A 15,136-nucleotide genomic window follows, 5' to 3' on the forward strand; every position below is an offset into this window, starting at 1 on the left:
ATCAGCAATATCAAATTTAAAAATTAGCTCTGGGTTGGCTCGAATGAATATCTTTGACCTGCCAGTTGTAGTTAGCCCCGTGTAACCATCATTTCGGACTTACTTCATTGATCACCCGACAGGTGGCGCTGTCCCCATATCCATCTCCTTTCACAATCCGCATGATTGCCTCCTGATTTATCATCTTCCCAGCGATCTCGTTGGCTGAGTTCATGAAGGCCGAGATGTCGACAGGGTTAAATGGAAATTCGACATTTGACGTTGTTGTTATGTTGACCACTCCCTCGGCGTCTAAAACCACAGAAGGCGTAGAGTTTTCAAATGGACGTTGGTCGGTATATCCAATGTTGTAGATAGTCACTGATGTTGTAAGGTTCTTGGGGAAGGCAGCAACAAGTTCCTGAAAAATTGAAATTCCGAAAGTTGAGACATGCTTTATATTACGATATAATTTTTTCAACAAGTGCACACCTAGTTCCTAAACATACAGCACACCTAGTAACTAAACATACAGCACTGATATTTTACAAGAGTTTAATACAAAGCAAATTTGATTACTGTGATATAATTTGGGGCAACTTAGGAAAGGTTTTGAGTGATAATTTACAAAGAATTCAAAATAGAACCCTCCGTTGTGTATTAGACGTGGATTGGATGTACCCATCCGAACATATATTTCAAGAATTAGAAATTAAAAGATTAATAGAAAGAAGAAATGTACGCACCTTACAAACAATGTACAAGATAATGCATGGTATGTTACCAGAGAGCGTTCGTAAACAATTTATTTTAAGTGATTGTAACTACATGCTAAGATCATCGTCTCTAAAAATCAAATTACCCTTAGTTAAAAGCAATTATAAGAAAAGAAGTCTACAGTACAGGGGGCCAGAAGCTGGAACGCACTACCTAATGACTTAAAAGTAACTAGTTTCAACATATTTAGATTGGACGCCAGAGTGATGTAAACTTGTTTGTTCTGTTTGTTTGTTTTTCTTTGTAATATTGATGATATTTTAATTGTATATTTATTTCGTATTATGTATCTTAATTGTATATACATGTAATGTGATTTTAATATGTACGCACGGACGTTCAGAAGAACAGCCATTGGCTGAAGTTCGTTTACCGTGTTGAAATAAAATAAATGAAATGAAATGAAATGAAATGAAGTTACAAATAATGCATAAAGCATTTCCATTTATCTGAATTCAATTCAATTCATTTATTTCCTCTTTCAATCTTTTTACATTTACAATGATAGTTCAATTATACATATTTACAAAATAAAAAATTTAAATCATTTTTTATAATACAATAATACCATGAAATCGAAAGGGAATGAGACCAACTGAAAAACAGAGTTTGTAGGGTTAATGCCCCCTTTTATAAGTACATTTTATGAATAAAAAATAATAAAAAATAAAGAAATAAACGATATATATATATAAATGTGTGAAATTATACATATGTACAACAGCTTTGGCAACTCTCTCTCTCTATATATATATATAATGAATAAGAAATAAACAAATAAAAATAAATAAATAAAAATAAATGATTTAGTATACACTGTATACAGAAATCATAAAACGATTAAACATATATACAAAGAGAAATTAATAAACACATTTACATATTAAGCTCTGAATTATATTACTTTGGAAAAAAACGATAATCTAATATGAATTCAGAAGATATGTTTTAAGTTTTCCTTTGAAATTTTGTATTGAATTACATTGTATAATATCCTCTGAAAAAGAATTCCATAATTTTGGACCAGTAAAAACAAATGTCTTTTGTGCAAACAATGTTCTATTCAGAGGTAAATGAAAGGAACTCGCCTGGCGAGTGAAGTGCTAATAAATTGTATCATTTTTTACAAACATATCATTAAAAGGTAACGGTAATTGTTTATTGATAAACTTGTACATTAACTGTCCGAGTTGAAAAGAATATAAATCTTTAACCTTCAAGACTTTATTTCTCAAAAACAGAATATTTGTATGTGCCCTGAATTATGCAGGACTAATAATACGAATTACTCTTTTTTGTAATATAAAAAGTCTATTAATTTGATAATTCGCTGCGTTACCCCATGCAACAACTCCGTAATTCAAGTATGGTAAAATTAACGTTGAATATAATGATAACAAAATATAATGGGGTAAGAAGTGACTTAATTTTCTAATGACACCAATGTTGCGAGCAATGATTTTACAAATATTATCAATATGTGATTTCCAATAAATTTTTTCGTCAAGTTAAAAGAGCAGGTTAAAAGAGTATTAAAAGAGTAGGTTAAAAGAGCATTGTCGATTAAAAGAGCAGGTTAAAAGAGCATTGTCGATTAAATGCCTTTCTAACGGGCATAGGTGCATGGCCGGGGATGGAACCCCGGACTTTCCATGTATAGGCAGGCGCCTTAGACCACTCGACCACGACACCTCCAAATGTTGATGATATTACGATATAATTGAAAATAGGGTACTTATATAGCGCACATCCACCTTAATGCTGAAGCAGTAGCGGACCGTGACCCGGAGATGACAAAGCATTGGGGGGGGGGGGGGGGGCACTGCATTGTTTGTGAACAATGCCGTGCCCCCCAATGCTTTGTCTCCTCGGGGTCACGGTCCGCTACTGTGCTGAAGGTGCTAAAAGCGTTCCTTTATTACCATGATTACCCCGGCCATGTTAGTCTACCGATTCAGATGCTCGCAGCTTTTCAGGATTTCCTTTCTGCCTGTATGGTTGGAACTACCCCTTATCGACCACCTAATTTTCTAAGCATCGTATCTGCACAAATATTTATCAGTTTTACCTCGTTTTCGTCTCATTTCTGCAGATAGTTGAGCGGATCAGACTCCCATGCTTCGATCGACGACTCCGATTCTATTGGCGTATATACCGGCGAACAACGAATGCGACGATTCTGCATTTGCTCATTTGCTCTCAGAAATGCTCCATAATTTATAAATATTAACTAGACCCTACTCACACCCTCCCCTCCACACACACACACACCTTCACACATACACGGTATGTCAAACATATACCTGTGCATCTGTGATCCACGGTGAAGCTTCCCCGTTCCATTCGATATCCTTGAATGTAGAAAGTGGCGCCATCTTCAATTTTGTTTCAAAATGGCGAGCTTCTAAGTTCTCAAACGCTGTGCCCTTGTTCAAATCCATGTTATACGACATGAAGTCACTTATTACCTATTAGATGTTAAGCAGTACAAGATGATAACAATAGTAATAATATTGATAGTAATGGTGGTTATAATTACGATACTGCGCTTAAATCCTGCTGAACAAAAGTCCCTATAAATACGCATGATTTCACTGGTTCTACCACATGGCATTTTCCCTGCACACAGTAAAAAAAAATTATACAACGCTGTTTAATATATGAACCTTACAGCAATTGTTTAAACGGTTTAAACAACTGTTTAAATCTTAAGCAACAAAGTTTAATTTTCAATATCTAATTTTCAATAAATTAAACATGATTGTTTAAATGGTTAAACAAATACTGTAAGGTTCATATAGTAAACAGCGTTGTATAAAATCTTAAACAGCGTTTTTACTGTCCACCGCGTTTCAAGGAATAAAGCTGCCATTTACCTCACCCGAGATGATCGCAGCAGAATATGGTTAAATTTCTTGCCGGATAAAATAGACGCCCAGAGCAGGATTTGAACCCATTGCCCTCTGACTATTAAAAAAACGGGGAGCCAGAACCACTTCACTATCAGGTGCCGCGGAAAGGGGAAGGGGCTGCCGCACTTGTTTTTCCGAAACCGTGTACATAAACGTAAAAATAACCATCAAATTATGATTTTTTTTTATGGTCAGCCCCCCCCCCCCCCCCGTTCACTTTCAAAACAGTTCCACGGCCCCTGCTATGACGCCTCCATAAAATATAAAGAAATTAAGTAAATTAAAGGCACTATACTACAATTATGGTAATGACTTTGTCGTAAGTTTTGTAACTGAAGAGTTGTTACGAAGCACAAGTTACAAGGGCAGTCAGTGGTCAAGTATGTTAAAAAAATCCACGATTGCTTCCAAAAAACGGGGTCTAAAATGGCTGATATTACTGACAAATGGACATAGTACATTCAATATCTGCCTTGATATATGATTTTTTTTTTGGAGGGTCCAAAATACGTAAGGACAAATTTATAATACTTGAATAAAAAAAACGAAGACTATAATTCCCCTTTTGGGTCTCGCTCAATGCAGTATATGATATATTTGTCCTTGGAGACGAATTTTCTTTCATTGAATCATCTTTACATAAAATATTCTTCATTATCATTTTCTCACCTCTGCCAACAATGACCAGGCTTCAGTAGCAGTCAGCTCAGAGGAAATATCCCTCTCAACAACCTCTGGGGGAACTTCTCCAGAAGCGAACTGAAAGTGATTCACTCCCTCCATGATAATTACTGGTTTAGTTGCGAGAGCTGCTGGGTCCTCGGTCAGCAGTGTTTCTAATTCTCTGCCGGTAAAAAAATAAAGTTTTACAGTATGCCCATTTTTTCCTTCTTTTTTTAGGGGGGGGGGGAGGAAAATAAATATTGTATACATAAACAAGGTACGACATCGACACTTTTCATTGTATAATTTCTAGAGATACATGCAATAAATAACGGAAATAACTGTAGATAAATTAATAAATATATATAAAATACGTATATATATTCAGAAATGTAATTGCCGTATAAAAACACAGTGCCCACAGCAAGGGATATGTTTAGAAAGGCGGCCCTCGTCTACAAAGCCAGCACCCTACACGAAAACGAGGGAAAATGCTACTATGATCTTGCATGGGGTACTTTCAAGGACAGATACAGGAATCACATCGAATCAATGAAACATGAAAAATGCAAAAATGAAACTCAACTCTCTAAGTACATATGGAAACTAATTAAAGCAAACGCTAAATTTCAATTAACGTGGGGGATAGAAAAGAAGTCTAACATTAACCTAAGAAAGAGTGGGCTCTGCAATCTCTGCCTAGAAGAGAAGTATATCATAATCACTAATAATAAAAAGTGCCTCAACAAAAGGTCAGAAATAATATCAAAGTGCCGCCACAGACACCGACCAAGAGCCCCCAGAAAACCAATCAGGTGTGACGACCCATCGCAGCACGCAGACACGACCATGTCGTCAAATCATCAGTCTGCCTGATGAAGATCGCCGAAAGCGTGAAACCGACTGTAGTAGAACGAGCTGACCAAGGTATGAATATATAAATTGCTCTGCCTCGGCATTGAGCACTTTTGGAAACCTCAACCAATCCCATACCAAGTGGATATATATATTTATTTCGTCATTTCTTTTGATTTCCCTTTGTTAAAATATTCGTTTGGTATAACGTATTTCTCATTCAAATGGGAAATGTTAAATTTTTACATTACTTTCAGAACAATGGTAGTCAGAGATGACATAATCAATGTATTATTAAAATAAAAATCAGTTGCAATGATCAAGTTATTTCTACGGCCATCAATATACTATTTTGCAATAAACGTGTATGGAAATTGGGGGCCCATCTTTAAAGTACCTTGGTGGTTCTAGGGAACTTTTATGGGGGCGTGGGGGAGGGGAGGAGGCATACCTAGATAATATAAAGGTAAGGCAATTTTTTTTTCTAAATCGAATTCTATAGACACCATCGAGCCCACTTCTTACGATACTTTTCTTTGTTCTTCCTTAGTTTAATTGCTCCCCCCTTCTCTTTTATTTCACTCTTAAAAAAAAAATATCCAGAGATGGGGCTATCGCTCAACACCTCCTGTTACGCCGGCCATACCTGAACGGTTTTTCTATTCTCGTGATCCTAACTTGACCATCTAGATCCCCACTCAGATGCATGATGGGGGTTGGGAATGCAGCCAGATCAGCCGAAGCCCCGGTTAGGTATGAACCCCATAACATCAAACCTTGTGCAGCAGACGGATTACTGTTGACATAACTTTGCAAAAACACACCTGTCCAAGGAAATGACAGAATAGGGCGTAAGCTCGAATAATAATGATGATAATGATAATAATGATAGTAATAAAAATGATGATGATAATAATAATAATAATAATGATAAAAATGATATTAATAATGATAATATAATAATAATGAAATAGGAATAAAATAATAATAATGCACTAATACCAACGTCATATCGATTCGGGATAGCTCTGTCAGTTCCGATAATAACTATGTCGTATAACTCGAAATAAACAAAATGGAGCGTAAGTCATGTCAGCCTAAAATACATGCTTTGAGAAAAATCTTACCTCCAAGGGAATGGCCCGCAAAAAACATCGGTGTGTTAGCCGGCATACCAGATCTTACAAGATCGACTATGGAATTGTTTATTTTGAGAGATATCTGCATAAAATAAACCAGTTATTTTGTGATTAAAAAGGGTATCGAACGCCCCCAAAACATACTGAATACCATAAAAAAGCGAGCCTTTCTTTTTGTTTCGCAGAGCCGATCTGCGCTAACTCTAGTGCAAAGTAAATAAATTCAAATGAGAATATCGTGAATATTGCTGTGAAAACATGATATCAATATATTACATTTATTGGTGTTATTTCAATTACTCACACCTGATTTATTGAATAGTTAAACCATTTTTTTAATAATCGAGCCATTTTATACGGCTTATATTCAACATTGTGTATTGCAGGTATTTCATTTCCGCAGAACATCGTAATAGTAGGAGCAGAACAAAATGAACTGAATGTAAAAATAAATAAAACGTAGATCAACAAATAATTCAAGGAATTATGGCAAAGAAGATCGCAATTACATTTAATTTAATTTGATGAATGGAATCACATATTCACCTCTGGAAAGAACGGCCTATTCTCCAAGTAGTCTGTCGTCAGAGCGACCCACAGCCTTAATGGAGACTGACGCTGGATCCTATCTGTAAGAGAGAGGTATGCTTCACCACGGATCTCTGCTCCTGGAATCACTACCAATGCTGCCTCTACTCCGTGGTCGCGTACGGGTTCGAAGATCACTGTCGATGGGCCTTGGACTAGGGGAAAGACGACTAGTAAGGCCATTTATATTAATTCCGGGATATATCTCAGATATAATTTCTAGTAATGAAACCATGAAAATATTGTCCTTGAAAATATTTATTTACTGCGACAAATACGTGAAAGACAAAGAGACCGGAAACACCATCTCAATTTTATTCCATATATTACACGTGCTGCAATTCCATTCGTTGAACGAACAATTTTTTATTATCATGACAATTTTTTTTACAGACATATTGAAAGTGTATGCGCGTTTTTTTTTCTTCCTGTTTTTTTTTTGTTTCTCATATGAATAATACACATTAATCTTTAGGTTTTTTTTAGAAAGGCCATTGTTATGTTTACAACGTGTGAAAAACCTGAAAGTTTTAGCGAGCATATGCTGTCGTAAGACAACAATTTCAAGCCCTATTGTGAATAATTCCCATTAATAACAAGAATTGTCTTTGGCTGATATCGCAAATGATTCTTTGAATTCTTGATATTTGCCTTGTTAAGATAATGCAATACTTGATATAAAGAACGGAATATTTGGTAATAATAAATGGGATCAAAGGCAAAAAAGGCTGGCTTTAGAGTACATTGATATGAAAAGAACAGTGGAGAGTTTCATCAAGAAACTTGTCTGATGTTTAATCCGACAAAGTCTGTTTTATCAGACATTTACATGTACCTCAAGCTGGTAGCAGTGCTCTCCGCCAATCAAAATCAAGGGAAACTGTCAGATCTGACAACTCGTCAGTCACATTGTATTGATGAATCATTAGGTGTGACAAAACTTCGCGCTTTTCATAGGCCTACAGCAACTATGTAGCTTGGCCATGGACCAACCATGCTCAGTGTAATCTCGTGTAAATTTCAGGGTCCGATTTCATGAAGATTTGTTATAATAGCATCAGCCAATCAGATTGAATGATTTCAGAAGCTTTTAAACTGCTTTTATAACAAGGTTTATGAAACGGGCCTTTGTTATACCTGGGTGTTTTGTATAATTGGAGATGTATGTTTACAGTTTATTCAAACTTGCACCATGAATGGTTTGTCATATATTGGATGCCGGGGTCCTTTAAGGGCAATCATTTTGTTCAGGACCTTTGTAACGGCAACACATTTCCCAAAATTAATCGTAGAAAGAACATGAAAGCTCAAAAGTGATTCTTTCTAGCCATGAAAAAAAATCATTACCAGCCTTTCACCTACCCCGCCCGCCCACCCCCCCTCTCTCTCTCTCTCTCTCTCTCTCTCTCTCTCCTGCTGTACTTCTGTCTTATTATTCTTCTTCGTCCCTACTAATAGTGAGTTTTCGCAAGTACAGCGAAGAAGGATTTAAGAACACAGTAAATGTATTGAAAATACCCGTCAAGTGACAAAGAACAGGACGTCTTTGTCAAAAATTGGTAAACCAGAAAAGCAGCATTGTCCGAAATTTCAGAGTTCACGAAAAATTTGAAAAATATTTAATTTTCCGATTCACCAATTTTTGACAAAGACGTCTTGGTTGTGCTTTATCATGTTCTATGTTCTTGAAGACTTCGTCTGTCGTGGAAGCAAAAACTCACTTATCTCTATAAGATGTTACCTGATGTAAAGATATGAATCGCTATACCAACGAGGCCACCAATGACCAAGAAGACGATCACGACTACGACACAAATTACCGACGGCGGCGTCCCTTTCGACTTCACAACCGGGATGACAGTCTCGCGATGATGTCTAAAGAGACGAAATAGAAAAGACTAAGCATGTTTTTTTTTAATAAAGGAGAAGCAATAGTACCCTTTCAGCCTAATTGTCATGTTTGTAGTGAATGGGATGTCGAGTGAAATATTCGTTTTACTTTTCGTTCTCGAAATCTGGTTGCCTTTGATGCCGTCTAGACCCGTAAAAACCGTAATAGTGACTTTAGAGATAAAACACAATGCGATAAAAGACTAACAAGACCAAAGCTAATGCAGAAATACATTTTTTGAAAGGCCAAGCAATAATTACTCCGCATACTTGCAGCTAAAGAAAACAGAATATTGAGAAATATTTGTTTTTCTTGCCCACGTTGATCGACATGATCAATATTAAGGACCGTGGTGTTTTAAACTGAGTAATATCTTTAAATATTTTGATATGCAGTTGTTTTATAGAAATAACTTCTACCAGTCAACTGATTCCCTTGACTTGATACTGCAGTACCATCCAGTTCTTAGTATCATTACTTTAGTGAGAGAAAAAAACAAACATGTATAACATACCTGTCTGCCATTGCTCAGCTTTATCCACAGCAAACCAAAAAAAAAAATATAATAAGCTGTACTATGAATAAGGTAAGGTTTATTGAACATTGCTTGTTGTACATACATGGTTTGATACAAAGCATGAGAGCTGAGCAGCTACGTAAAGAAGATTCTATTATTACACTATAGTTTCATTGTTTGCATGCTTGGGTGAACATCAATATCATGCCCACTGTCATGTTTATAGAATGGCCAAACTGGAGAGCGAGTGAGCGAGCATATGGTAAGTGTGTGTGAAAGAGGGAAAGAGAGAGAGAGTGCGTTCAATGTCACCACCCATCCAAATCGTCAATAAAGTAAACTAAATGACTTGATGTTGTTACACTGTGAGACAAATATCCAACAAATAACTAGTTAGATCAATTCTAAATTTGATTATTTTTTATTACAGGTATAAAACAAAGGTAAAGAAAATAACAAATTATCTTAACCCTATCAAGGCCGGAGGGGGGGGGGGGGGCTCGGAGGCCCCTCCCCCCTCAACGATTCGTGCAATATTTTCACCGTGTGAGTTTTTTTACCGTTCCGCTCGCTGACTTTTTACTTTCAAGTCTTGCGCAACTTTTGAGACCAATTTTGCCTCCTCCTGGTACATGGTTCCAAAATTACGCAACATTATGTAAGTGCATGTCACACAAAAAATCGCTCAAAAACGTGATTTTGTGTACAAATCCAGAAGAGTCCCCAACAAATTTCATTGAAAAAAACAAAGAAATACATAAGAAATTGCCAAAAACAATATAATACATAAGAAAATGATTTGATATCACAATTTTGTTCATGTACACTAGCTACGACGGCCGAGATCTAAAGGGGGGGGGGGCTGGGAGCCCCCCCCCCCCCTGGCCATATGAACTCCCAAAATACCCCGGCCTAGATAGGGTTAAATATCTTGAAGATTCGGTTTTATAGTTAATCCAAAAATATGATACAATATAATAATACATCTTATGAAAAATTATGACTGTCTTCCTATTCCTCTTCCTGAGCGCTGGATAATGTTTGTCGATATTCCCTTCTGAAAAAGGCACAAATTTATTTTTACGTATTCATGAAAATTTTATCTTTTGCATTGATGTAATAAATTTAGTGAGAGCGCGAAATTTGTTATATTAAGGCCTGAAAAGGGAATTTAAAAAATACTCTAGAGGTATACATTCACCAATCAAAATGCGAGAGCGCAGCGCCGGCTGATAGGTTTAGACAATCAACACTGAAAAGCGATATTTTGAGAACCTTATGGAAAACACGAAGAGAATAGGTACTTGACAAATCAAATTCTGTAAATGTTGATACTTACAAAATAAAACGGAAACACCGAACACTTTGTAAATATCAATTTGTAAATCAACAAAATAAGGAAAGCTCGATGTCCCAGCTGAAATATGTTTTGCATTGACTTCAAAACTTGATATTTTAAGCTCCATATCAGCCTATTTATTGAGCAAGATATGTATTTCATTGAATATACAACGCCAGTGAGAAGCGCGAGCGAAATTTTTATACAGTGACATTTGAATTTTTTTAAAATTATTTTCCAAGTCTTCTCATCTTATTCATTCACTCGTCTTCTTTCTCTTTTTTCTTCTTTTCCCCTCTCTTTTCCCTTTTTTTTTTCTTTCTTTCCGCCCTTTTTTTGCTCCGCCACTAGGGGGGAGGGGGGGGGGGGAGGGGGGCTGGATCCGCCTATGTGTGTGTGTGTGAATAATATATAAATATATATATATATATATATATATATATATATATATATATATATATATATATATATAATAAACACAAGTTCACAAGGTTGACTGGAGGTTCATCAAATTTAATTGCAACTCTGAGTTTCACGCAACCTACGTGAGGTGCGATCTTCAGGCAACTGATAAAACTTTTCAATACCATTGAACAATGCATTTCGCGATCGCGCGAAGCGCGTTACACCAACCACCCCACTCCCCACACACGGAGGCCATCGTGACGATATTTGCTTTACACGGCGCTGTGATTTACATAAAATGGCATAGGCTTGATTTTCATTTTGTTAATCATTGTCAAGCTTGGGAAAAGTGTGAAGAAACAAGTATTGAATGAAAAATGAAATGTAAACCCACTTTAAATGATAAAAACTCAGTGAAAAAATGCTGGAGATAACTGAATCTAAACAAAAGTTTATATCAGACATGTCCTCAGATTAGCTAGCACAAAAAGGGTAAAGGTTGTGCTTACTAAGAGTTAAATCTTAATTTGGGTGGCAAAATTGTTACAAAATGCTTGAATGTGTCCGTTTTATTTCAATTGACTAAAAGTGCAAGGGAAATGTATGAGAAATGTTTTGCAGGGTAAGTTTGATTTAAGTGTAAACTTTTTTGATACGCACTGTATTTATATCTACTTTTTACATATATATATATATAGTGTGTGTATGTGTTAACAATTTTCATAATGTTAAAATGCTATATATAAGTTTAGTAAACTCACATGTATCTATGAACACACACACGCAGACACACACACAAACACATATAATCTAGTCAAACTGTCGTCCTTAATTTACGAAAAAAAAATTATTAAACGACACCTTTAATCAATTCTATTCATCTTTTTTATTGCACTACTGATAAAAATATCATGTGTTGGTTTTTGAAATGGAAGTACCAATTAGATTAATCAATTTAATATTGAAATAAAGTATGCATTACAAAAATGAATATAAAAAAACGCTACAAAACAAACTAATAAGACATTTTAAAAACAAAAATATCAAATCAAAAGAAAACAGATTTTAAATCAGTGATCTAAAAGGTGCTTTTATAAAAGCCAATGATGCTTAAGAAATTGGATGCTCCTATAAAAATACTTTTTTGGTATATACCTTTTTGTATTAAAGTCGGTAATTAACGAAAAATACTCCCCCCAAAAAAAATTACTCTTACTCAACAAGATACTAGTATCTTGTTGAGTGAAATTCTCTCTTGATTTCTTAATAAGTGAACTTTTAAGGGAAGCATTAGAATTAAGTTCACTCTAAATTAATTTCAAAATGAGGGGTCCTTGATATAGCCTACCTGAGAATGTTCCTGCAATCGTTGCCCCCAATCCATAACAGAAACTAGAAAGAGCGAGGGCCATGTCACAATTACTATCGTCAAAGACGGCATCCTCGATTGTGCTGCTGCAAAAGGCATCTTCGATGAAGAAGCAGAACCCTTGAATAAATGCTAAAGCAGCACGTGACTGGTAACCATAACTGTTGAAGTCCAGTGTGAAAAGCTTTGCATTAGTTCAGTAATTATATTTGCATCCGTATGATTTATTTTGTTCTCTTTTTCTTTCCTGTAATACATATAATTATGTACGCATATCAGAATAAGTCTACTATACTTTTTTCATTTCCAAGGGGGATCCACACTTTACAAGCTTTGCTTTTTAGTGGATCCCCCTCATTTCCATTTATGCTCTATATTATACTGTTTTTTCTGTTTTCTTTTTTTTTTTACGAAGTAAGAATGCCCTTCTGTAAAATTATACTTGATTTGTATTACTTTATATTACTTTGTATTATGTTTTTTGAATGGAAATGAAATAAAAGAATTGAATTGAATTGAAAAAAATGATACGGCACAGATACAAGATACCGGGATGTACACAGCAAAAGCATTGACTCTTTTATAGAGGAGGAGGATGAATACGGGACTCCCAAAAATGCCGCCGACACCACCGATTGTTGAGAGGTAGACAGCATTAGAAGATTGGATACCAAGTTGTTCAGAATGGGGAACCAAAAAAAAAATCCAATAATAAACAGTGTGAGATTCTATGACAAGGATCGGGGTGGAGAAAGGGTAGAGCGGCTCGTTTAACAATCCGCAAGATCGTTGGCAGGATTGAAAGACCCTTTATGATGAATTGTGGCTCCGCTGACATCTCCTGCTTATCAATACTAAACCTCTCAAACTGAATCAAACGCCTTCGCTCTGTCACTCCTTCACTTCCTTGTTCATCATCTGCTTTACCACAAAGCATTGTCTTACTTTGGGAGGATTCTGTTCCTGAGAAACACTTCCGGTCATCATTCTGTTCCTGTCATACCTTTAATTTGGAAAATCTTTGTTCCATTGCGTTGATAGTAACGCCTCCGAGAATCCGTAAGCTTGAAGTGATCTTCCAATATTTGTTTGCTCTTTCAAGTCTAACAACACTGTCGGTTCTTAAAAATGGTGTGAAAGATAACAAAACCCATCTTACATAGTAGATGAGTAATCGCTGATGGCATACTGCATATCAACCCAACAGTAGCGTAACAAGAGTCGAGACGTTCGGCCATGGTCGGAATAAGAACTCCGAAATATTTTGCCATCCCGGTATCCATAAAGAGCAACACAAATTTGCTTAGAACGATCACATAACCCCATTAGAACATTCAGGTTGCCACAGCCATTTTATTAGTTGGAATTTAGTCCAAGGTAATAGGCCTATGACGAAATAAGGAACCAAAACTGCCACTTCGCAATGTTCGCATTATTATGTACAGCAATATCAAGAAATACAGAGTGGGTCAGAAAAATATGTCCCATTAGTTTGAAGTGGTCTTGTCTAAAGTATGAATTTTTAATGATAGATTTATTGATATGTCCTGATATAATTTTGATGCTATTTTCAAACGGAATGGTATTCATGACTGACTAATACCTCGGTCACATTCGCTATACGCCGAGTCGAAAACCGCCGTTTTAACATTTTTTTTGGGTACCAGGTATAGGTGGTTTGAATAAAAATGAATAAAATGGCTGTTTCCGACTCGCCGTAGAGCAAATGTGACCAAGATATAATACGGAAGGTCGGTCGTTAAATCTCAGTTGGGCCGAGATGCTAGGTGAAGAATCAAACAAAGTCTGAAAAGGATAATTGTGTGCACACTAAAAGACACCTACCCATTGTTCACCCACACACCTCTTTTCTTGGCCACACACACATCCACCCACCGTCACCAAAACACGCGCTTCTTAAAAAAAACGTCATAAACCCCTCATTAAGTAGTGATTACAATTCCTCATATTCGTATCTGATTGATCATGTCCTGAGCAAAAGTGGCACTCTATTCCACTGTTTATCTTCAAAATTGTTTGCCTGATTTAGAAACACGTATGTTTGGCCCTTCACAAATGTGTGGATATCTGAGGGTGTGTGGGTGGTGGTGAGTGTGGGACGGGTGATTTGTTGTTTATGTGTGGGTCTCTGTAGGGGTGAGTTTGGTGGAATATGTGGGTGTGTCTGTGTGTGGAATGCCGGCTAGGTGTCGGTATCTATCTGCATGCGCGCACCTTTTTTCATTCTTCAACTAGTGACTTGGCGCAACTAAGATTTTACGACCTTCTGGAGATTGCTTCGTAGTCAGTCATGCAGGCAAAGATCAGTATGAATATGGTATCAAAATGAGAGTGGGAATAACTCTATATCAATAAATGTTCATAGACTTTATACAACGCCAATCTGATGGGATATGTTTTCTGACTCACTCTGTACTTCAACTTGGCAATCGTGCTATTCGCCCAGGCATGCCATATTCATGCTACAGTTCAATAGTTCATTGTGAAAGAACGAAGGTAAGCTTCTTTAAATTTCATTTATAAATAAATTTACGCGGTCACATATCTAAAAGGTCGGACGGGTAGTAAACGTTCTCCCACCTATAGGCCGCGAGAAAACGAAGTTATGACTCTTGCAGGGTTATTTCGTGTTAGCTTTGATTGTGAGCACTGCAAAACGTAGTCTCAAACAGCTTTGAATT

General features: G+C 36.3%; 1 protein-coding gene across 6 annotated transcripts in view; it reads right to left on the minus strand.

Annotated features, from left to right (window-relative positions):
* LOC129267048 (uncharacterized) overlaps positions 1–15,136 on the minus strand; it is a 99,990-nt gene that overhangs the window by 4,099 nt on the left and 80,755 nt on the right. Inside the window, exons 1-8 of one of the 6 annotated variants that reach the window (XM_064103741.1) lie at positions 9,319–9,436; positions 8,655–8,788; positions 6,872–7,068; positions 6,314–6,407; positions 5,833–6,010; positions 4,338–4,512; positions 3,060–3,224; positions 104–400 (exon numbers count right to left, since the gene is read on the minus strand). In XM_064103741.1, coding sequence (XP_063959811.1) covers positions 104–400; positions 3,060–3,224; positions 4,338–4,512; positions 5,833–6,010; positions 6,314–6,407; positions 6,872–7,068; positions 8,655–8,788; positions 9,319–9,329 — 1,251 coding nt within the window. In that variant the 5' untranslated portion in view covers positions 9,330–9,436. Of the gene's footprint in view, positions 1–103; positions 401–3,059; positions 3,225–4,337; positions 4,513–5,832; positions 6,011–6,313; positions 6,408–6,871; positions 7,133–8,654; positions 8,789–9,318; positions 9,437–15,136 lie in introns of those variants that run through there. The other 5 variants (XM_064103740.1, XM_064103743.1, XM_064103745.1 and 2 more) reach the window with 5 other exon arrangements.

Source organism: Lytechinus pictus, chromosome 8, assembly GCF_037042905.1.
Source record: "Lytechinus pictus isolate F3 Inbred chromosome 8, Lp3.0, whole genome shotgun sequence".
Taxonomy (NCBI): domain Eukaryota; kingdom Metazoa; phylum Echinodermata; class Echinoidea; order Temnopleuroida; family Toxopneustidae; genus Lytechinus; species Lytechinus pictus.